Consider the following 16614-nt stretch of genomic DNA (forward strand, 5'->3'; position numbering starts at 1 on the left):
TTAGGGAAGCTGAAGCACAGGCACTGAACCAGGGGCTTTGGCTGCAGGGATGTGCCACTGTCACCATCCCAGGGCAAGGCAGGAATGGGATGCATCCCACCTTCCCTATCCGGGAGTGGGAGCTTGCCCGCAGGCTACTCCGTCATCCCCATCCTGTGAGGAACCAGGTGCCCAGCAGTCATTCCTCCATGATGCAGGATTTGGAGAAACATCCCTCAGGGACCTTGCTGGAGCTGGGCAGGCAGCGACACTCCTGAGCTGTTCACAAGGGCCATTGCATCCCTTTGCTGAGTGGGAATTTCTTGGATTGCTTGGAATTCCCAGGCATTGCGTGGTCCTGCTATACCCCGCTGGTGAGAAGCAGGATTACTGCCAGGCAAGGGGTTGGCAGGGATGCTGAAATTCGTGGGGTTTTGGGAAGGAGGGGGCTTGTGTGGGAGGATGCTTCCTGAGCCTTTTCAGGAGCAAAAAATAAAAGACAGCTCCCAGGATAGAAAATAAATGGAAAAGCTCATTGAAAGTGCCTGCTGTGGTATGGGATGCTGGTCCTGCTGGGCAAGAGACCCCTCCATAGGAGATGGATCTATCTGGAGCATGGATGGATGGAGGGAGGTGGGAACAAACAGAGGGAAGGGGGAAATCCCCAGCAATTACTCTCTCAAGGAGAAATCAGCAGAGGTGTACACCCAATCCAGCTGTTGGACCCCCCAAAAAGGTGCCTGCAGAGGGATCTGGATGCTTGTCTTTCCCAAAACTCTTCCAGGGCTGCAAATGCTCCAGCCCACCAGGGATGCACCATGGGCCCTCCACCTTTTCATGCCACTTTAATGGCTCAGATAGAAGAGCCAGAGGATTTTTACACTAAAAAAAGCTTTTGTTTCGGAGCTGGAGGTGTGCCATTCCCAGCACGGGGACTCAGCTGGGAGCACGGGGTTGGGATTGGGGCAGCGGGGAGAAAATGAACCCCTGAAATTTCCCTTGTTTGACCCCGGCAGTGGGAGAGGTTTGGGTTTGCTCAGCACAGGTGCAGGTTTTTGGCTGAGTTGGCAGCACGTGGCTGGCAGAGGGCCAGTCCCCGAGGCAGCAGCTTGGGGTTTCAGCCTCTCCCCGGGATGAGCGCAGCAGCGTCAGCGCTAAAAAAAAGTGTGACGCGACGGAGGCGTGAATCAGCAAGAGGAAAATTCCCACCACCTGGGGAGGGAGAGGAGGCGGAAAAATTACAGGCTGGACTCCATGAGGGAACTTTATGGGATGCAGTGATGGGGTGGGAGGGCAAGGAAAGGCATGGAGCTGGGGTGCCAGAGCAGCCAGCGGGGTGCAGCAACGGGGTAATGCTTTGAGCTGATGATCATTAGCTGATGATCCTCCAGGCTTGAATTTGAGCTGCCAGGAAGCTTGGGAAAGCTGCCCTGGGTACCAGCCTCAGAGCATCACCGAAATGAGCTTTGTCCCCAGAGCCACTGTCCTCTGCAGGGTGCTCAGATCTCCAGCATCCACAGGTGAAGGGATGCAGGAGGTTGGGTACCCCACACATGTTTGTCCACTGCAGGTTTCTTCATGCTCATGCACAGGGCAAAGCCTAGCCCTCAAAATGGGGCAAAAAATGTGTCAGGGAAGGGACAGCATCCTCGGTGGGAGGATGCTGAGTTCCTGCACCTCATGCTCATGTGCCAAAATGTCTTCTGCCACCACGACTTGGGGTGTGGAGGAGCCAGAGCTGAGGATGGCTTAGGAGAGAGGGCACAGAGATGGGGCAGCATTAGCTCACAGGTAATGAGTGATGGAGGCCATAAATGAGATCGATGTGTGGATTAAAGAGACAGAGGAAAGAGAGGCAAAGGTTAAGCATATAAATAGGTAAGGCTCTAACCAGGAGCAAAAGGTAGAGGCTGGGCACGAGAGACAGAGAATAAAGCAAGGACTGAGTGGCTGGAGGGCTGGACAAATGTGCAAGGGATGGGGGAACCGAGACAAAAGCCAGGTGGATTAATAAGAAGCAGAATGAGAGCAGTAGTGGGGAGTTGAGGGTCAGGGAGAGCTGGGGGTCGGAGGTGGAGGGATGACAATGTGGGACCTGCTGTGCCAGGGCACTCAGCAGCTCCGGAGGGGAGAGAAATACAATCAGACCCCAGCGTCTCCCAAATGCAACTCATCTCAATTCCCCTGCCAAGCACCAAGTTGCTTTATACAGCCTCTTATTTTCCCAGCTATCTGCTCAGACATTAATTTTATGGCCCGAGTCGAAAGAGCTCTTTGAAACAAAGCGAGTGGCACCTCGGTGCTAATTCCTGGCTGCAGCCCCATGCTGCCTTCCCTGGCCCTTAATGAGCCCCTGGCAGGGCTGTGCTACTAATTGCATTGCACCCCGAAAGGGTGCTCCAGAATATATATGCATGCATGCACAGCATGCACACTGCTCCTGTTAACACTAAGAGCGGGGGATTTCTGCAGGTTTGAAGGTGCCAGCACTGTGGGGAAGATGCTGGGATGTCCTGGTGTTGGAAAGCTGTGGATAAGGGAGATTTTGTGCTTTTTGCTCTGCCCCTCTCCAGAGGCATTTTTGACATCTCACGGAGGAGCAAGCCCTCGCCGTGCCCAGCTTTGCTCTTGGCTAACTCCCCTCTCTGTCACTAGCAAGGGGATTAAATGCTCTCTTTACAGCATGGCTGGGGTGGACAAAAAGCCCACCCTGGTGCTGCTTTGTCCTCCCCAACAGCCACTGGGTTCCCATGCATCCCATGGGGTTAGGTGCTGTGGAGATGGGGTACAATCACCTCATCCCAGGGACACCCACATGCCAAGGAACCCAGCAGCAGTCGTGCCCCCTCATTATTGGAGACAAGTTTTTACAACTGCTTGGACAGAGACTGGTTTTTACAGCAGTTTTTACAACTTCTAGAACCACTGAGTTGCAGTTCTGGTGTCTCAAAATAGGCTGTCATTAAAGTGTCAGGATGGCAGGTCTCTGGTTGTCAATTATTCTTCTTTATTATGTCACAGACACTCAGTGAAGGCCAAAAAGTAAAATAATCTGGATGATATACTCCTCTTAGGAATTAGAGTTAGTCATTAGACTGTCCTTCATAACATGTGGGTTTGTGTCCAAGAAGTGTTGGGGATGTGGATCTTGCCAGGAGGCCTGTCCTGAGATCCAGAACTCTCTGGCTCTTGTAGGGGACCATGGGGACACTGCAGCAGTGTCTCCAGCACAACTTCAGGGTGCAGGGGATGCACCCCCTCACATCCAAAGTTTTGGGATCTTTCTCCTTATTTGTTCCAGCTTAGGATGACTCTTGTTCAATGCCAAGTTGGAGAGGACCTCAGAGCACCTGCTGGATGCTGATGGGACCCAACAATTGCTATGCAGGTTTTGAGAAAGTTATTGAGAAAATGGGAATGACTAAAAAATAAGTCAAAGAAGGAATATCTGAGGCCTTTCCATTACTTGGGGGCTTTCCCTCGGAGATTGCTCCATTTGGAAAAGAGGGTGCTGGTGCAGAGTACCAAACACAGGATTTGCCCACTATCTCCCTCTCCTCAGTGCTCACCAGTGATGCTGCTGGGAATGTTTTCTCTGGAAATACACTGGGATGGGATTTTGCTCCGTGAAAGAGCATCTCCTGTTGGCTTTCAGTGCTGTAACATGTTCCTGTTGGAATGGATTTATCCAGCCAACACATGAGATTCATGACTTCACACTTTCCTTTGGATATATTGACTCCAAGGGTCTGCTGGGATTTCTGAAAATAAAACGAAAATAAGTGAGAGATGTTAAAAAGTCACTTTAGCTGAGTCCAAAAAAAAGGGGTCTGTTCAAGTGGCAAGGGACTGGATGGCTTGGATTGTTTTAATCAATCCTTATCAGCATCCCCTTTATGCCTTATGACCCTTACACCTGGTCCTGGTGCCTCTTCATGGGGTGACCACAGCCAAGCATTCCATTCCTCCCCGCTCTACCCCACTCCATCCAATTCCATCCCACCCTATCCCAGGTCCCCATCACCTGCTTCATCCTCAGGCTGGGGTGACTTCAGTGCTGCGTTTGCTCTGGAGCATTTAGGGTTTAATGCCATTTTTATTTTGCCCCTGAACTGGAAAGGAGAAGGGACGTTTGGGGAATTGTTTTCCGTTCAGTTTAATTCATTTTTAATCGGCTGATGGTAATGATTTGATGCAGACAATCTTCCCCAACTGAGGTTAATCAGGATGGAGTGAGCCTCTCACTTGGCGTTATTTAGAGAGGCATTTTATAGAAATACTGTTAGAGAGGTTATTTAACCATATATTTGTTTTCATTGTGTACACAGCTTTTTCATGGGCTTCCCAGCATTTAATGCTGAGAGATTTTATTTATTTTTGTCATTTGGAGGAAATTCAGGCCTGCCAAAGTGCCCGGGATGGATAGCCCAGGAGGCTGCAGTAATCTGTTCAGACCATCTGGGCTCCAGCTCCCAGAGCAGCCCTGGGGGGGGATGGAAAGCTTTAACAAGCCCCAGCCACATGAGCCTGGGAAAGCTGGAATTTTTTTGGAGGTGGAGACATACCTTGATGGGGATGTGCTGGCTCCTGTTTGCCCTTGCAGTGCAACACTGCTCCCAGTTCAGCATCTCCCAGAGGTGAGCAAGGTTAAATCCCTGGAGCGGCTGCTGAGGTTTGCTGTGGTGGTTTAGGGGCAAAATTAGACCAGGAGATGGTGCCAGCCCCACAAAACTTGAAATTTAAACCATGAAACAACTCAGTGATCCAGCAGCCAAGCTCCAGAGCAAAGCTTTCCAGCTGGTGGAGACCGGCGAGCATCCATCCCACCTCAAAAAAACATCCTCCCCGGGGCAGCAGGGAGCAAACCCAACCCCTCCAGAGCAGCTGAGCAAATATTAATTTACCCCTACAGGTAGGGCTTTACACGGGTAATCCTGGGCCAGGCACACATGGAAAAACACTTATCAGCAAAGCCCCTGGGGCTGATGCTTTGCAAGGAAAGATCAGAAGCTCTTGACCCGTTGGAGATGCTTGGGGACCGGGAGTCCCCAGCGCGGGCGGCGCCTGCATGGGGCCGTGCTGGCTTTTGGGTTTGTCTTGTTGCAAGGAGTAAAAGCATCTGTCTGGAGACAGTAAATTATCCCCTCGGCTGGTGTGCTGGTGTATCACTAATGTAATTGAGCTGCAGTTAAAGACTCCCCAAGGCACTCCCTTCTCAGCCCGGCAGTTTGCAGCGTGCTCGCTCCTAAGCACAGCCCAGCACCTCCCTCCTGGAGAACCGGCACCCCCAGCTCCCCTTTGCAACTGGTTTGCAACGAGGGGGTGATAAAAGCCATTCTGCCCGGTCCGGGTCCCAGCCAGGAGGTGATGGATTATTTGCAGTCCAAGGTTGTCCGTGCAGGGTGGAAATCACCCACTGATAGGGAGTGTGGGCTGCCAAGCAGCGGGATCAGCCCCTTATAAGGGGCTCTGTGGAAAACGGTGCTACCTCGCTTCAACCCTGGGATTATTTACTGACCTGGCCAAAAATTTCCATCTCCTTGAAGCTCATAAGAACCTCTGTGCTCCACTGCCCCTCGTAACTCTGTGTTTTACAACGAGGAAACCTGTGTTTTCTTTTAATTTACTAAACCTTTCGGCTGTGCAGTGAGCAGCCTGGGCAGCACGAACCCACTGAGGGGGCTGTTTTAATCCCAAAGGTGTTTTCCACCACACTGCCTGCTTCCTGCCAGCTCCTTGCTTTTATTTACTTTAAACCCCAGAGTACAGGTGGCAGGTCGTGGCAGGCAAGCAGCTCTCCCTCTGCTCTCAGGCAACCCCAGGCTATTCTTTTTAAGATGAATTAAACTTGTGGCTACAGATTAAACCCAAAAGCACCGGTTTCCATCCTGGTGCTGCTTCTCAATTCTTCAGTCAAATCCTTCTCCTTGACCCCAAAAGGGCTTAAGTTTCCTGCCACCCTGTCTTACATTCAGCCTTCCCCAGGCCCTCTCCGAGATGTGGAGAGGGCATCAGTGAGTGTTTAAACGCTCTCCCCAAATCCCTGTGGGAGTGGCAGAGCAAGAGTGCCAGCTATCCCTCCCTCAGGGAGGGCACTGCCCCGTGGTTTGCACCAATCTCAGCTCTGTCAGGTGCCCTTGCAAGCAGCAAAGCAAACAAATAATAGGAGAGAGATGCTAACTGCTTCATCTCCCTTTCTTCGGTAGCGTTTAACCAAGCCAGAATTAGGAAAAACTCCCCCAAGTTTTGCAGGGGGGTCACAGTGTGGTGCTGGGAGCTGTTTTCTGCCCCTGCATGGCAGCTCACCCCCCTTCATTAGCTTTTAATTAGCTTTCCCCTCCCGGGGCTCCCCAGTGGCATCTCGGCGGGGGCTGCACAGCTCCCTGGCTGTGCCGGGGCCACCCCACACATCCCCGTACTCATTTATAGCCTCTTTTTCCCTCTGAGCCCTATTCCCTCTTGGCGTTGCTAAGCCAAACGAGTACAAAATCTGATAAGCGCAAGGCAGCAGCGGGTTTTCCCCCTGGGGGATGCATTATTTACGAAGCTTATCGATTGTGGGAAATAACCCGGGGGCGTTCCGACACGAGCTACATCCCCTCTTACACCAGAGCTGCTAATTACCTGCAAGCTGCCACCAGCCCGGCCCCTCTGCTAGGTTTAGGAATGTAAGAAATATCACACCCCCCTCGCAGTCTCCTGGAGATGGGCATCGCTCTCACTTAAACCCCACACGGTGCATCACTCATCCAAATTTGCCTGCCTCAGCTCCCGGCCATCGCTCCCGCGCTGCCTTTCCCCGCCGTAAAGGGCTCTTTAGTACCTTCTTAAGTATTTCCCTGCCTTGACAGTTCTTATAGGAAGCCATGAAGTCACCTCTCAATCTTTGTGATAAACTAAGCAGCCCGAGCTCTCTAGAGCTGGCAGTTTCCCCATCCTTGGGGAGTTTTGTGACTCTCTCTGTAACCACTCCAATCTCTCACTGTCCTCTGGAGGAGTGTGGGCACCAGACCCGCTGGCAGGGCACTTGTCCTCGGCTGCACCAGGGCTATATACGGGATAGCTGAGTATATATAGGGGATAGCACGGTACCCTACTCCTCCACGGCACCTTAAAGGGTACAACCCACCCTGTGCCAGCCAAGAAGCCTTTTTTTCTCCTCTTACTGCTGATGAAAAAGCTTCCAAGGGCTGCCCCCGAGTTCCCAGGGTGGCTTATGGAAGATGACAGTGGTGTGGGGGCAGCGCAGGCAGGTCTGGCAGAGCCTGGGGTGGGCACACAGCTGGAACTACAGCGAGAGCAACACCAAGGGCATCACAGGATGGTTCAGGTCAGGAGGGAGCACTGGGGGTCAGCTAGTCCAACTCCCAGCTCGAGCAGGGACTCCTGGAGCACATTACTCATAACATCTCCAGATGACTTTTGAGTATCCCCAGGGAAGGAAACTCCACAGCTCCTCTGGGATGCAGTGCTCTGGGCTGCACCTTAAGAATTTATAAGTCTTTGAAAGAAAACCGCTTCTACTAATATCACACAGATACTCTTTTCATTTAAAAGAAAAAAAAATGTCCCTAGAGCCATTGTCCAGCTCTAGGTATGGAAAACTCAAAGGGTTGGGGATGCTCCTCCACCGAGGGAGGAGGAGGAGGGGCACCACCGGTTGGCGGAGGTGATCATGCCAGCCAGGGAAGCTGCAACGGAGATGAGCTGAAGGATAACGGAAAGATAACGTCAGTAATTAGGGCTGCAATGAAGATGAAGTGCTGGAATTGCAAAGGAGGACAGGGATGGGGTGTAAGTACCTGCTCAGGGCTGGTGCAAATCAGTATGATATCACTGACCTGAGTCTCAGCTCCCACCCCTGTACCCATTCCAACTATGATACTTCAGGGAGAGGAGAACGGCTGATAAAGGAAGCAATAACAGCAAAAGACTATAAAACCATAATGAAAAATAATTAGAATAGAACCATTGGTATGGAGATAGTTACGAGTGCAGGGAAGGTGGATGAAGGCAATGAGGAACACTGAGCAAGAGAGGCTGGTGATGGGGTTATGGAGACACCGACTTGTCTGGATGGAGATGCAGATCTCAAAATTGTAATGGGAATAATTATGACTGTAATGGGGTGGTAATAAAGATAATGGAATCGTAATTGAGGAGGGGATGGCTGTAAAGGAGGAGGTGCAAATAACAGCCTTGTAAAGGAGATAAGAAAGATAATGGATGGTAATGGGGTTGTTGCTAAAGGTAATGGAGTTATAATGAGGTGAAGACTGCAGCAGGTAGAAGGGGATGGTCGGTTTAACGAGGACTGTGATGCAGAGAGGATTCTATTTCTGATTCATCATGACAGGCGGTGCTGGAGGTGACCATGAGGCTAATAATAACTGAAGGGTCAATCCTTAAGACAAATGCAGCCGTGCCATGAGCACGGCAGGACCGCAGTCCCTGGAGATGCAAGGTGGAAGAGGATCCTGTGCTGCAGCACGAGCTACAGGGCAGAGGAGACAAAAAAAAAAGCACCGTGACAAATGACCTGGTCAAGTCGTGCAAAGGTTTGCTTTTTAGGGCAGGGCTGCCCTTCAGTCTTGAACTAGGAGACTGGGATGGGGTGGGGGAGAGCAGCAGCTAGTGATGGCCACGTGCCCCCGGTGAGGGCAGCCCACCACAAGGCTGAGGAGCCACTGCAGCAGAGATGATGGTGGTTGGGACAGGCTGATGAACCAGAAGGAGGAATTAGAAAGGGCAGGGTTGGTCCTTGCAGGATGGGGACACACACACAAGTGAGCACATCAAGGTGCAGCAATACAGGCATTACCACAGGGGGGAAATTCAGAAAGCAGCTGATGGCATCCTGCGCTGAGGTGTTTGTTTTAACTCCTGTGCGATGGATCAGCTCTTCACCTCCCCCTGAGGCTCAGCCCAATGTCCCCAAGCCTTTCTGCAGAGCAGGTAACCCTCCGGAGGCTGCTTGCCCCACACCACCAGCCAAGCTCCTTCCCATCCACCACTGCTCCCCATCCACCTGCCCAGTTATCCTGTCAGAGGAGAAAATTACATTCATTTCACTTGACTTTCACTTGACAAACCCATGTCAGTTGTCACATTCTAACCTCATTATCCTTCAGGTTCTTACAGACTGATTGCTTAATAACATCTTGCACTGCTCCCTGTTTTGAGGCCTCTAACTCTTGGGGTTGCCCTGCTGCAGATCCCAGCCCGTCCTGGGCTCCTGCAGCGTTGGAAAATCCCTGAACACTTCCAAGGTTGGTTTAGCTCTGGAAGTACGCCCAAGGGGGTTCTCAGCAGGTCCTGCCAACACTAGCACACCTGACTGCTCTAAATACCCTGGAAGGTCTTCTCTCCCCTGTCCAAGTTGGGCTCCTGCCCAGTTTAATCACCCTGTCCTAAACAGCAGGGTGCAAGGAAAGGCTGAAGTGAATTCCACAGTGAATCCCTTAGTTTTCCTTCTTCATTTAAGCAACATGCTAGGGCTTTCCTCAGCCCCCCTCCTTCCTATGCATTTACAAAAGGGTTTTGCCCACCCTTAAAATGGACAACCCACTGGAGCTTGTTCCACACCTTTGCATCTCCAACTCGTAGCTGTGCAGCCACTGCTCTGTTGTCCCTGTTTCCATGTCTCTGGCATCAGGTCCCCTTTTCTGCAGCTCTTTTTTGTGTCTGAGGTCTCTGTATCATCTTCCTCTTTTTCCTGTGCATCCAGATGGGTTGTTGTGGTGCCCCTAATGCAGTCACTTGAAGTAATTGCCAACTCCCCTGCGCTCCTCAAGCCCTTGGATTACCTTCCTTAGAGATGCTACCTACTGATTCCCTGAGATTTTTGCAGCCCATTATCCTTACTCTGCTGTTCTCACTGCCTTTCTTGTGGCATTCTGGGCTCTGCTATTTCATTACTTACTCCCTGAAATTACCCTCCACTCTTTTCAGCCAGTTGTGCTCTATTAGCCCAAATCAAGCCCAAAAGAACAGCTTTTCCAGTAGCTCTCATCACCATTAGAAAGGAGGTGTTGCACTAACACACCCAGGGAACTGAACAGCCCTGTCCTGCTGTATCCCTTGATGGTGGAGTTTAAGATGCCATTTACCACCAAGCTGGAGGTACTCTGGGTTTTAGGAGTCCCTCACATTCACCTACTTTCTCCTTCTAACTCACATGAGGTCTGTCCCACCAGTTTCACCCCTTTTAAGCTGTTCACAGTGAAGTTGCCTGTTCCCAGCCCCTTGCTCACCTACAGGACAAGTGCATCCCACCAAATCCCTGTAATGCTATTTAAGCCCTAGTCTGAGAAAGGTACTAAGGTTTTTCACATCAGCCTTTTTATTTGCAAACGCTCAGCCATGTGTTTACAGAAACAATCACCCTGTGATTTCTCATCCCTTTTCTGACCTCCCCCCCTCAATTTTTCCTGCCATTTGTTAGAATTTCTTCAGTTCACCTGTGGATATGTGGCACCTCCTTACTTTGACAGCCTGTTGGCATGATCTTTCCTTATCAAGGGGATCCCAACCAGTGGGGACACCCCATAAATATAAAGTGTCTCTGGCTCTGCTGGTCCCCAACCCATCTGCACCAGCCACCTCTCAGCTCATTTACCCCAGAGCTCTCCAAAACCTTTGGATTCTGCCTCTGGAAGTATCCAAGCGTTTCCAGCACACAGGGTTTAAGGGGTTCAAAGTACCATCTGCAGGTGTCCAAGCAGAAGGGGAGAAGAAGTATCCTTCAAATGCAAAGGACCTGGGAAATAAATAGAAGAGCTAAAAAAAAATAAATACTAAAGGTGGGGAAAAAAATGGAAAAGGAAGAATGCAGAAGATTGCACCAGCCTCAGAGATAACCCGGGGATGTTTTTATAACGAGAAGTCCATTTTCAGTCACAGGTGGGACTTTTTCCTCTTAATTGCTTTCCCTACAGCAAACCATGAAGTCACAATAACCCACCTCACCAAAGGACAAAGCAATTGCAAGTCCTTTCTCTCCTGGATGGTTGCCAAATCAAAATCTCCTAGATACAGGGGGAATAAAAAAAAAAATACACTACAACAGGTCTCCCAGAGGAAAAACAGGATGAGGGTGAAGGATAGGAAGGGAAATTGGAAGAGAAGCTCTGCTCGACTTCAGGATGAACTCGTGCACAGAGCCCTTACTGACTAACCAGCTGTGGCTGCCTGGGGAAGTTTGCAGAAAAACCTCCGATTTTTGTCATCACCAGAGGCTCCAGCCCTGATAAATAACAAGTTGGGAGCTTTGTGAGCGCTGTCATGCAGTAGAAATCAAGGAAGGCAATGGAGCCCCGAAGAGAAACCATAAGTTGGCTTTCACATACTGCTTGGGAAGATGTCCCTTATCTCTAGTACAGGGAACACCAGGAGTTTTCACAAGGATTTCAGGGGATCGGGATATTTGCTGGTTATTTTGAAATAGAGCTGCTTACACTGCCTGATATAGGAGAAAAACATGAAAGAAGCCAGAGCAGAGGAAAAAAAATATGCAAAATCTATGGTAGTTCGTGGGAAGGTACCGGGACAGAGAGCTGGAAGGGATCAATGCCTTGTCCACCCGCCCTGGGATAAAGCATTTAAGCTGTTTGGAGCCTGCTTTCCCACAGAGCTCTCTGCTCAGCTGGCCTGTGAGTGCTGCAGCAATCTCGTCCACACTGAGGGCTCCCCCCAGCCTGTGCATGAGTGGCTGTGATTGCCCTTTAGGGATGGCAAGATAGAGACAAAGAACAAAAGCAAAAACTGGGGGCGGGAAAAAGTGAGGCTGACCTGATGCTGGCTGCCAGAGAGAAACTCGGAGCAGGACTTCCCTTCCTAGTTAAGGGAAACCCCACAGAGTAAAGGTTGAACTCTGCTATTGCTCTCTGCCACCTGCGTTTCACTCAATTCTTTTGTCTTCAGAGCCTCCAGGCATCAGCCAAAGCCCCTCCAGGCTCGAGGTAACCCAGGAGGGGCAAGTTTGTGTGCTTGGGTGCAAGGCTGGTGGGTGAGGTGCTGTGCTGGGACCCAGAGGCACTGGAGTGTCTGCAGCAATGGGACCAGCTCCTGCTGCTGAAGGGAGATAAAATCCCCATCACATAGGAGAAGAAATTATGTTCTTTTGGATTTTGTAGATGCCTGAGTGTTGGTATACATGGTTCAAGCTCCCTGAAAAACTGTATGTACCCTGTGGGAAAATCCTACAAGATGCAATAGCAATGCAGCCAATGGAGTTACCCTGAAACCTGCAGGATTTAATAGCTCAGGATGCTCTTTCTAATAGTGGTTTTAACCACTGAATGCAGGTTTTCTTATGGCAGGGAGAATTATTCCTGCCCTTTCATAGAGCGTGATCCACAAAAACCTGCAAGAAAGCCATTTTCTATTAAGCTCTATTGCTTTCAAGGGGGTAAAAAAAGCCAGGAAACATAACTCGAGATACATTTCCCAAAGTTATGGTTTCTTCTTAATTCTTAGTTTAAATAAGGATTGGAGAGTTGGACTCTCCAGTCTTGGCATCCATGGTCATTTAGTTTGGAATAGAAATCAGGTATGTCACAGCCAAGGAGCTCGTGGGTCTCACTGGGGCCCAGCTTTGAGCTGAACCCAAATGTACAGTTTCCAGTCCAGGGCTTCCCAGATAAACTAACAGAAGGTTTTCACAGCCATTACTGTGGTGTCCAAGTAGTGAGAGATACAACTTTTTTTATAAAACACCCAGTCAGTAAGAAATGGGTAAAAATTTACTGGTATCCCTGACAAAAAAGGGAGTCAAACCAGCCCTTAGGATTAAAGGCTTGGAGGAGGAAGAGAAAGGGGGTTCTCTGATCCAGAGAGGAGTCCTGTAGAGAACAGGCTGCCTTGTCCAGGTCCTGCAGCTTTGCAGGTCTTCTCATAGGGGACAGTGTGATGGCACATGTTGGGGGGACGCTTGGCTACTGGGTTTGACATCTCTGTCTTGGAGCTGCTTGGTAAGATTTAAACTGAGCAGCCCCCCCAGTCACCCCCACACACCCCTTCCTCCAGGGGATGCTCCTTGGCAGCCTCCTTACTTAGGAGCATAGAACAGATGCTGCAGCAAGGTCCTGACACCCTCCCACCATCAGCATGACCACCCTACAGCCCCAAGCAAGGGGGTCAGGGGTGCCGGTGCTGGGTCTGAGCTGAGTGGAGACACCACAGAAGCTGGTTTTGGTGCAGTCAAGGCATCCTTGCTGCCCTTGGCCACCCCTGCCTTCAGGGAATGTGATTTTCCCCCACCTAGTGCAGAATGAGTGATACACAGGGACTGCAGAGCGCCTGTCCCCACCGGGATGTACCCTATGCACAGCTAGGGAAGGGGGTGTCCTCTCCCAAGCCTGCTGATGAGCCCAGGGCCGTGACATCATTCCCCATGGCAGACAAACACCAGGAGTGGAGTCATGAGCTCTTTCACCTGGGCATCAGCCCAGTCTGAGTCAGCCTTCGGGCAGCGGCAGCAGCTCTGATGTTGTACCGTCAGGGCTGGGTCTAAAAATAAAATTAGAAAGGAAAAAGGTATTCTTAGCCTTAACTCTGTCGCAGAGTCCCCCCAGGGGACATTGGGACTGAGAGGAGAGGAGATGGCAAAGCCCAGGAGGTTGGAAGCACAGCTCTAGACACTCATGCTGGGTGTGCAGCTGGAGCAGCATCTGCCTCCCACAGCAGAGAGGGAGCTTCCACTGATGCCATCTCCCTCCCTCGTTTTTAGGGAGGAAAGAAAAACGAAGCAAAGGAAGCACCCAAAAGGCCATGCCAAGCCTCAGGTAGCTGGTGCATAAGGCTGTGATCACGACACTAAATCCTCACCCACATCCCTCAGCTTTTGTGCTGGCACTGCCTCCTTGCAAGCTCCGTCGCACTCTCCAGAGCAGTATATTTGGTAATTTATTCTCCCCTGGCAAGCTCAGCTCACAGGCAGCATCTGGCTCTCTGCAAAGGTCACTCTGCTTTCTGAGCGTCAGCCCTCCAGCCAGTTTTGGCAGCAGGGCACCAAGACCCACCAGAATTTGGCTTTGAAGTAATTTCTCCTCTCTCCCCTTAGTGCAAACCAAGGAAACCAAGTTATACCGAAACATGGCTTGAGAGATTTCCTTTAAAATAAACATTCAGGCTTCAAGGCCATTTTTCAACTAAAGCCAAACAAAGTTTAACTACATACAAGTTTGTGAGCTGTTTTGATACGCCTCAATTTGCCTTCACCAACTAACACATTACTCCAGTAGGCAGACCTGGACCAGAGCCAGGAGCTGGAACGCTGCCCACAGGATGCTCCACTGCCACTGACAGCACTCACAGGGCTCACAGACCTGCTGCTCAGAGCAGATTTGCTCCCTCAATGTCTTACTTTGTCTCAGGTCCTATTTTTCTGTGCATTTGGCAATATGTGGTGGTCCCTTCCAGCAGCCATGGTACTGCCTCCCAGCCCCAGGAAGCAGGGACTTCCACAACTAATACACTTTTGTGGCTATTTAAGATTTGATTTAAGCTCCCACTGTCACAGCAAATAAAAAAATAATTTTTAACATGCCAAGGAAGGCTGACATGAAATGCAGGCAAGTTTCCATCACTTATCCCCCTCCAAAAAAACCAACTTTGATTAGATATAAGGAAGACTTTTTTTTTTTACAATAAGGGTGGTGAGGCACAGGTTGGCCCAGAGAAGCTCTGGCTGCTCCATCCCTGGAAACATTCGAGGTCAGGCGTGAATGGGGCTTAGAGCAACCTGATCTAGTGGAAAGTATCCCTGCCCGTTGCAGGGGGTTGGATTAGATGAGCTTTAAGGTCCCTTCCAAGCCAAACCATTCTATGGTTGTATGAAAATCCTGTGCTAACAAGACCAGAACTACAGACCTGAAGCCAAGAGCTGGAGCTGTGTGAACACAGCAGAGCCACCACAAGTGTTGGATGGATGGATCCCATCGGCATCAACACTTTTTACTTCAACATTTTGGGCTCTTCAAACTAGCAAAACCGCTTATATTTAACCTTAGCTCAACATGAATTTGCACTTTCCTGTGGTGGAAAGTGCCCGGTGAGACCGTGACCATGTCTGCTATGGGATGGATGGACCCACCACGGGGGCACCCATGGATATGGTCCAATGTTGAAGCCCTTCTAGATAACAAGCCATCATCTCTCCCGTGTCTCCATAGCCTTCCTGCATCTCACACAGCCATAGATCAAGTTCCAGGCTTTTTCAGAATTGGATTCCTACCACCAAAGCCTCAGGTCACACATACTCAAGAGCTCCACAGGAATCCAAAGATCACTGGAGTGCTTTTCAAAAAATAGTACTTAAGCTCCTTGGAAAGGCAGGTGCTTCAGTGGGGGCTCTATCAGGTTTATAGTCATGTACAGAAGTATTAATCCTGTGGCTTAAGTGTAGTGAAGATGCAAAACATGATATCCAGCAAGGAAAAACAGAGTTCTGTTGAGCTGCTGACTGGGTTTTAAATCAGGAGAGGGAACATGGCAGCTCAGGGGAAGCAGTTCCCTGTTCTCAGTGTCCAGGAGTTTCTCCCCAGCCAGATGCACTGATTCTAGCTGGAACAAGATCCCCCTTCCAGCTTTAACAGCCACACTCACCATTTCCCAGGGCAATAATCCAGGCACAACACCCAGAAGAAGCCCCAGGGCATGAGGATTGTGTTTGCCTAATTTGCTCTGGGCAGAAGTTTCCAGTATTTCCAGCAACCCCAGCTGGGGACAGCCTGTTGCCTCTTGACAGTTGTTCCTCCTGAGTTTAGCAAACAAAAAGCATCTCACTGCATTCAACTGCTCCTCCAAATTTTATTTAGACCATGTCAAACTCTGTATGCTCCAAAGCACCCCTGTTTGAGGGGTAGGAAGGCTCTCAGGTCACCCAGGAGGGGCAGGAAAAGCTGGTGATAGTGGCACGCTCGGAGCTGCAGGAACAGCTCAGAGGAGATACAAAAGCAGCTCAGAGGCAGAGCAACAGCTGGGCACACCATGAAGTCCTGGCATGAACCAAGTGCCCTTCAAAACCACTTATGAGGGAACATGTAGTGGGGAGACAGGTGATGTGGTGAGACCTACCCACCCCACCTTCTCCCATCCATGCTTGACAGGCAGCTGTGAGGAGCTTAAGGCTGGATGCTGGATTTTAAATGTCATTCTTCTCAGGGTGCGAAGATTTAAGACAGTACTTGAATCTTCTCCAGATATGGAACTTTCCTTATGATTAACTGCTATGTCCCTTCTACCATGCCAGCTTTACATAGGCCAGGGGCCCACCACACATCAGAAAAATGGAACACATATATATATGCTGGTATTTTATATAAATGTGAGATACAGAAGAGGGCACAGGGCACAGCATTGTGGAAAATGAGACACGGCAGAAAATCAACACGAGCAGCACACCTGAACTCCAGAGCACAGGATCCAGGTCACAGTAGATTGATGCATTTCCTCCTCCAAGACTCCCATGAAGGCAGCAGGCCAGCAGCATGTTAATGCACACCCTGGAACAAGAGAGAAGTAGGACCGCTGAGCACTTCTGCTCAGTATCAAAGGCAACTTCCCATATGCACCACGTCAAACTTGGGATGCTCCTCTCAAAAACAGCCAGCTCCCTTTTTTCTCTTTCTTACC

The 16614-nt window shown here is 50.2% G+C and overlaps 1 protein-coding gene across 1 annotated transcript in view; it reads right to left on the reverse strand.

Annotated features, from left to right (window-relative positions):
- Window positions 1-1608: 1608 nt before the first annotated feature.
- Window positions 1609-16614, reverse strand: part of LOC108497751 — a 26613-nt gene continuing 11607 nt past the window's right edge. Inside the window, exons 5-7 of the mRNA XM_017815652.1 lie at window positions 16384-16484; window positions 3644-3740; window positions 1609-1727 (exon numbers count right to left, since the gene is read on the reverse strand). Coding sequence (XP_017671141.1) covers window positions 1609-1727; window positions 3644-3740; window positions 16384-16484 — 317 coding nt within the window. The remainder of the gene's footprint in view (window positions 1728-3643; window positions 3741-16383; window positions 16485-16614) is intronic.

The sequence above is a fragment of the Lepidothrix coronata genome, unplaced genomic scaffold (genome assembly GCF_001604755.1).
Source record: "Lepidothrix coronata isolate B3197 unplaced genomic scaffold, Lepidothrix_coronata-1.0 Scaffold52, whole genome shotgun sequence".
Classification (NCBI taxonomy): Eukaryota; Metazoa; Chordata; class Aves; order Passeriformes; family Pipridae; genus Lepidothrix; species Lepidothrix coronata.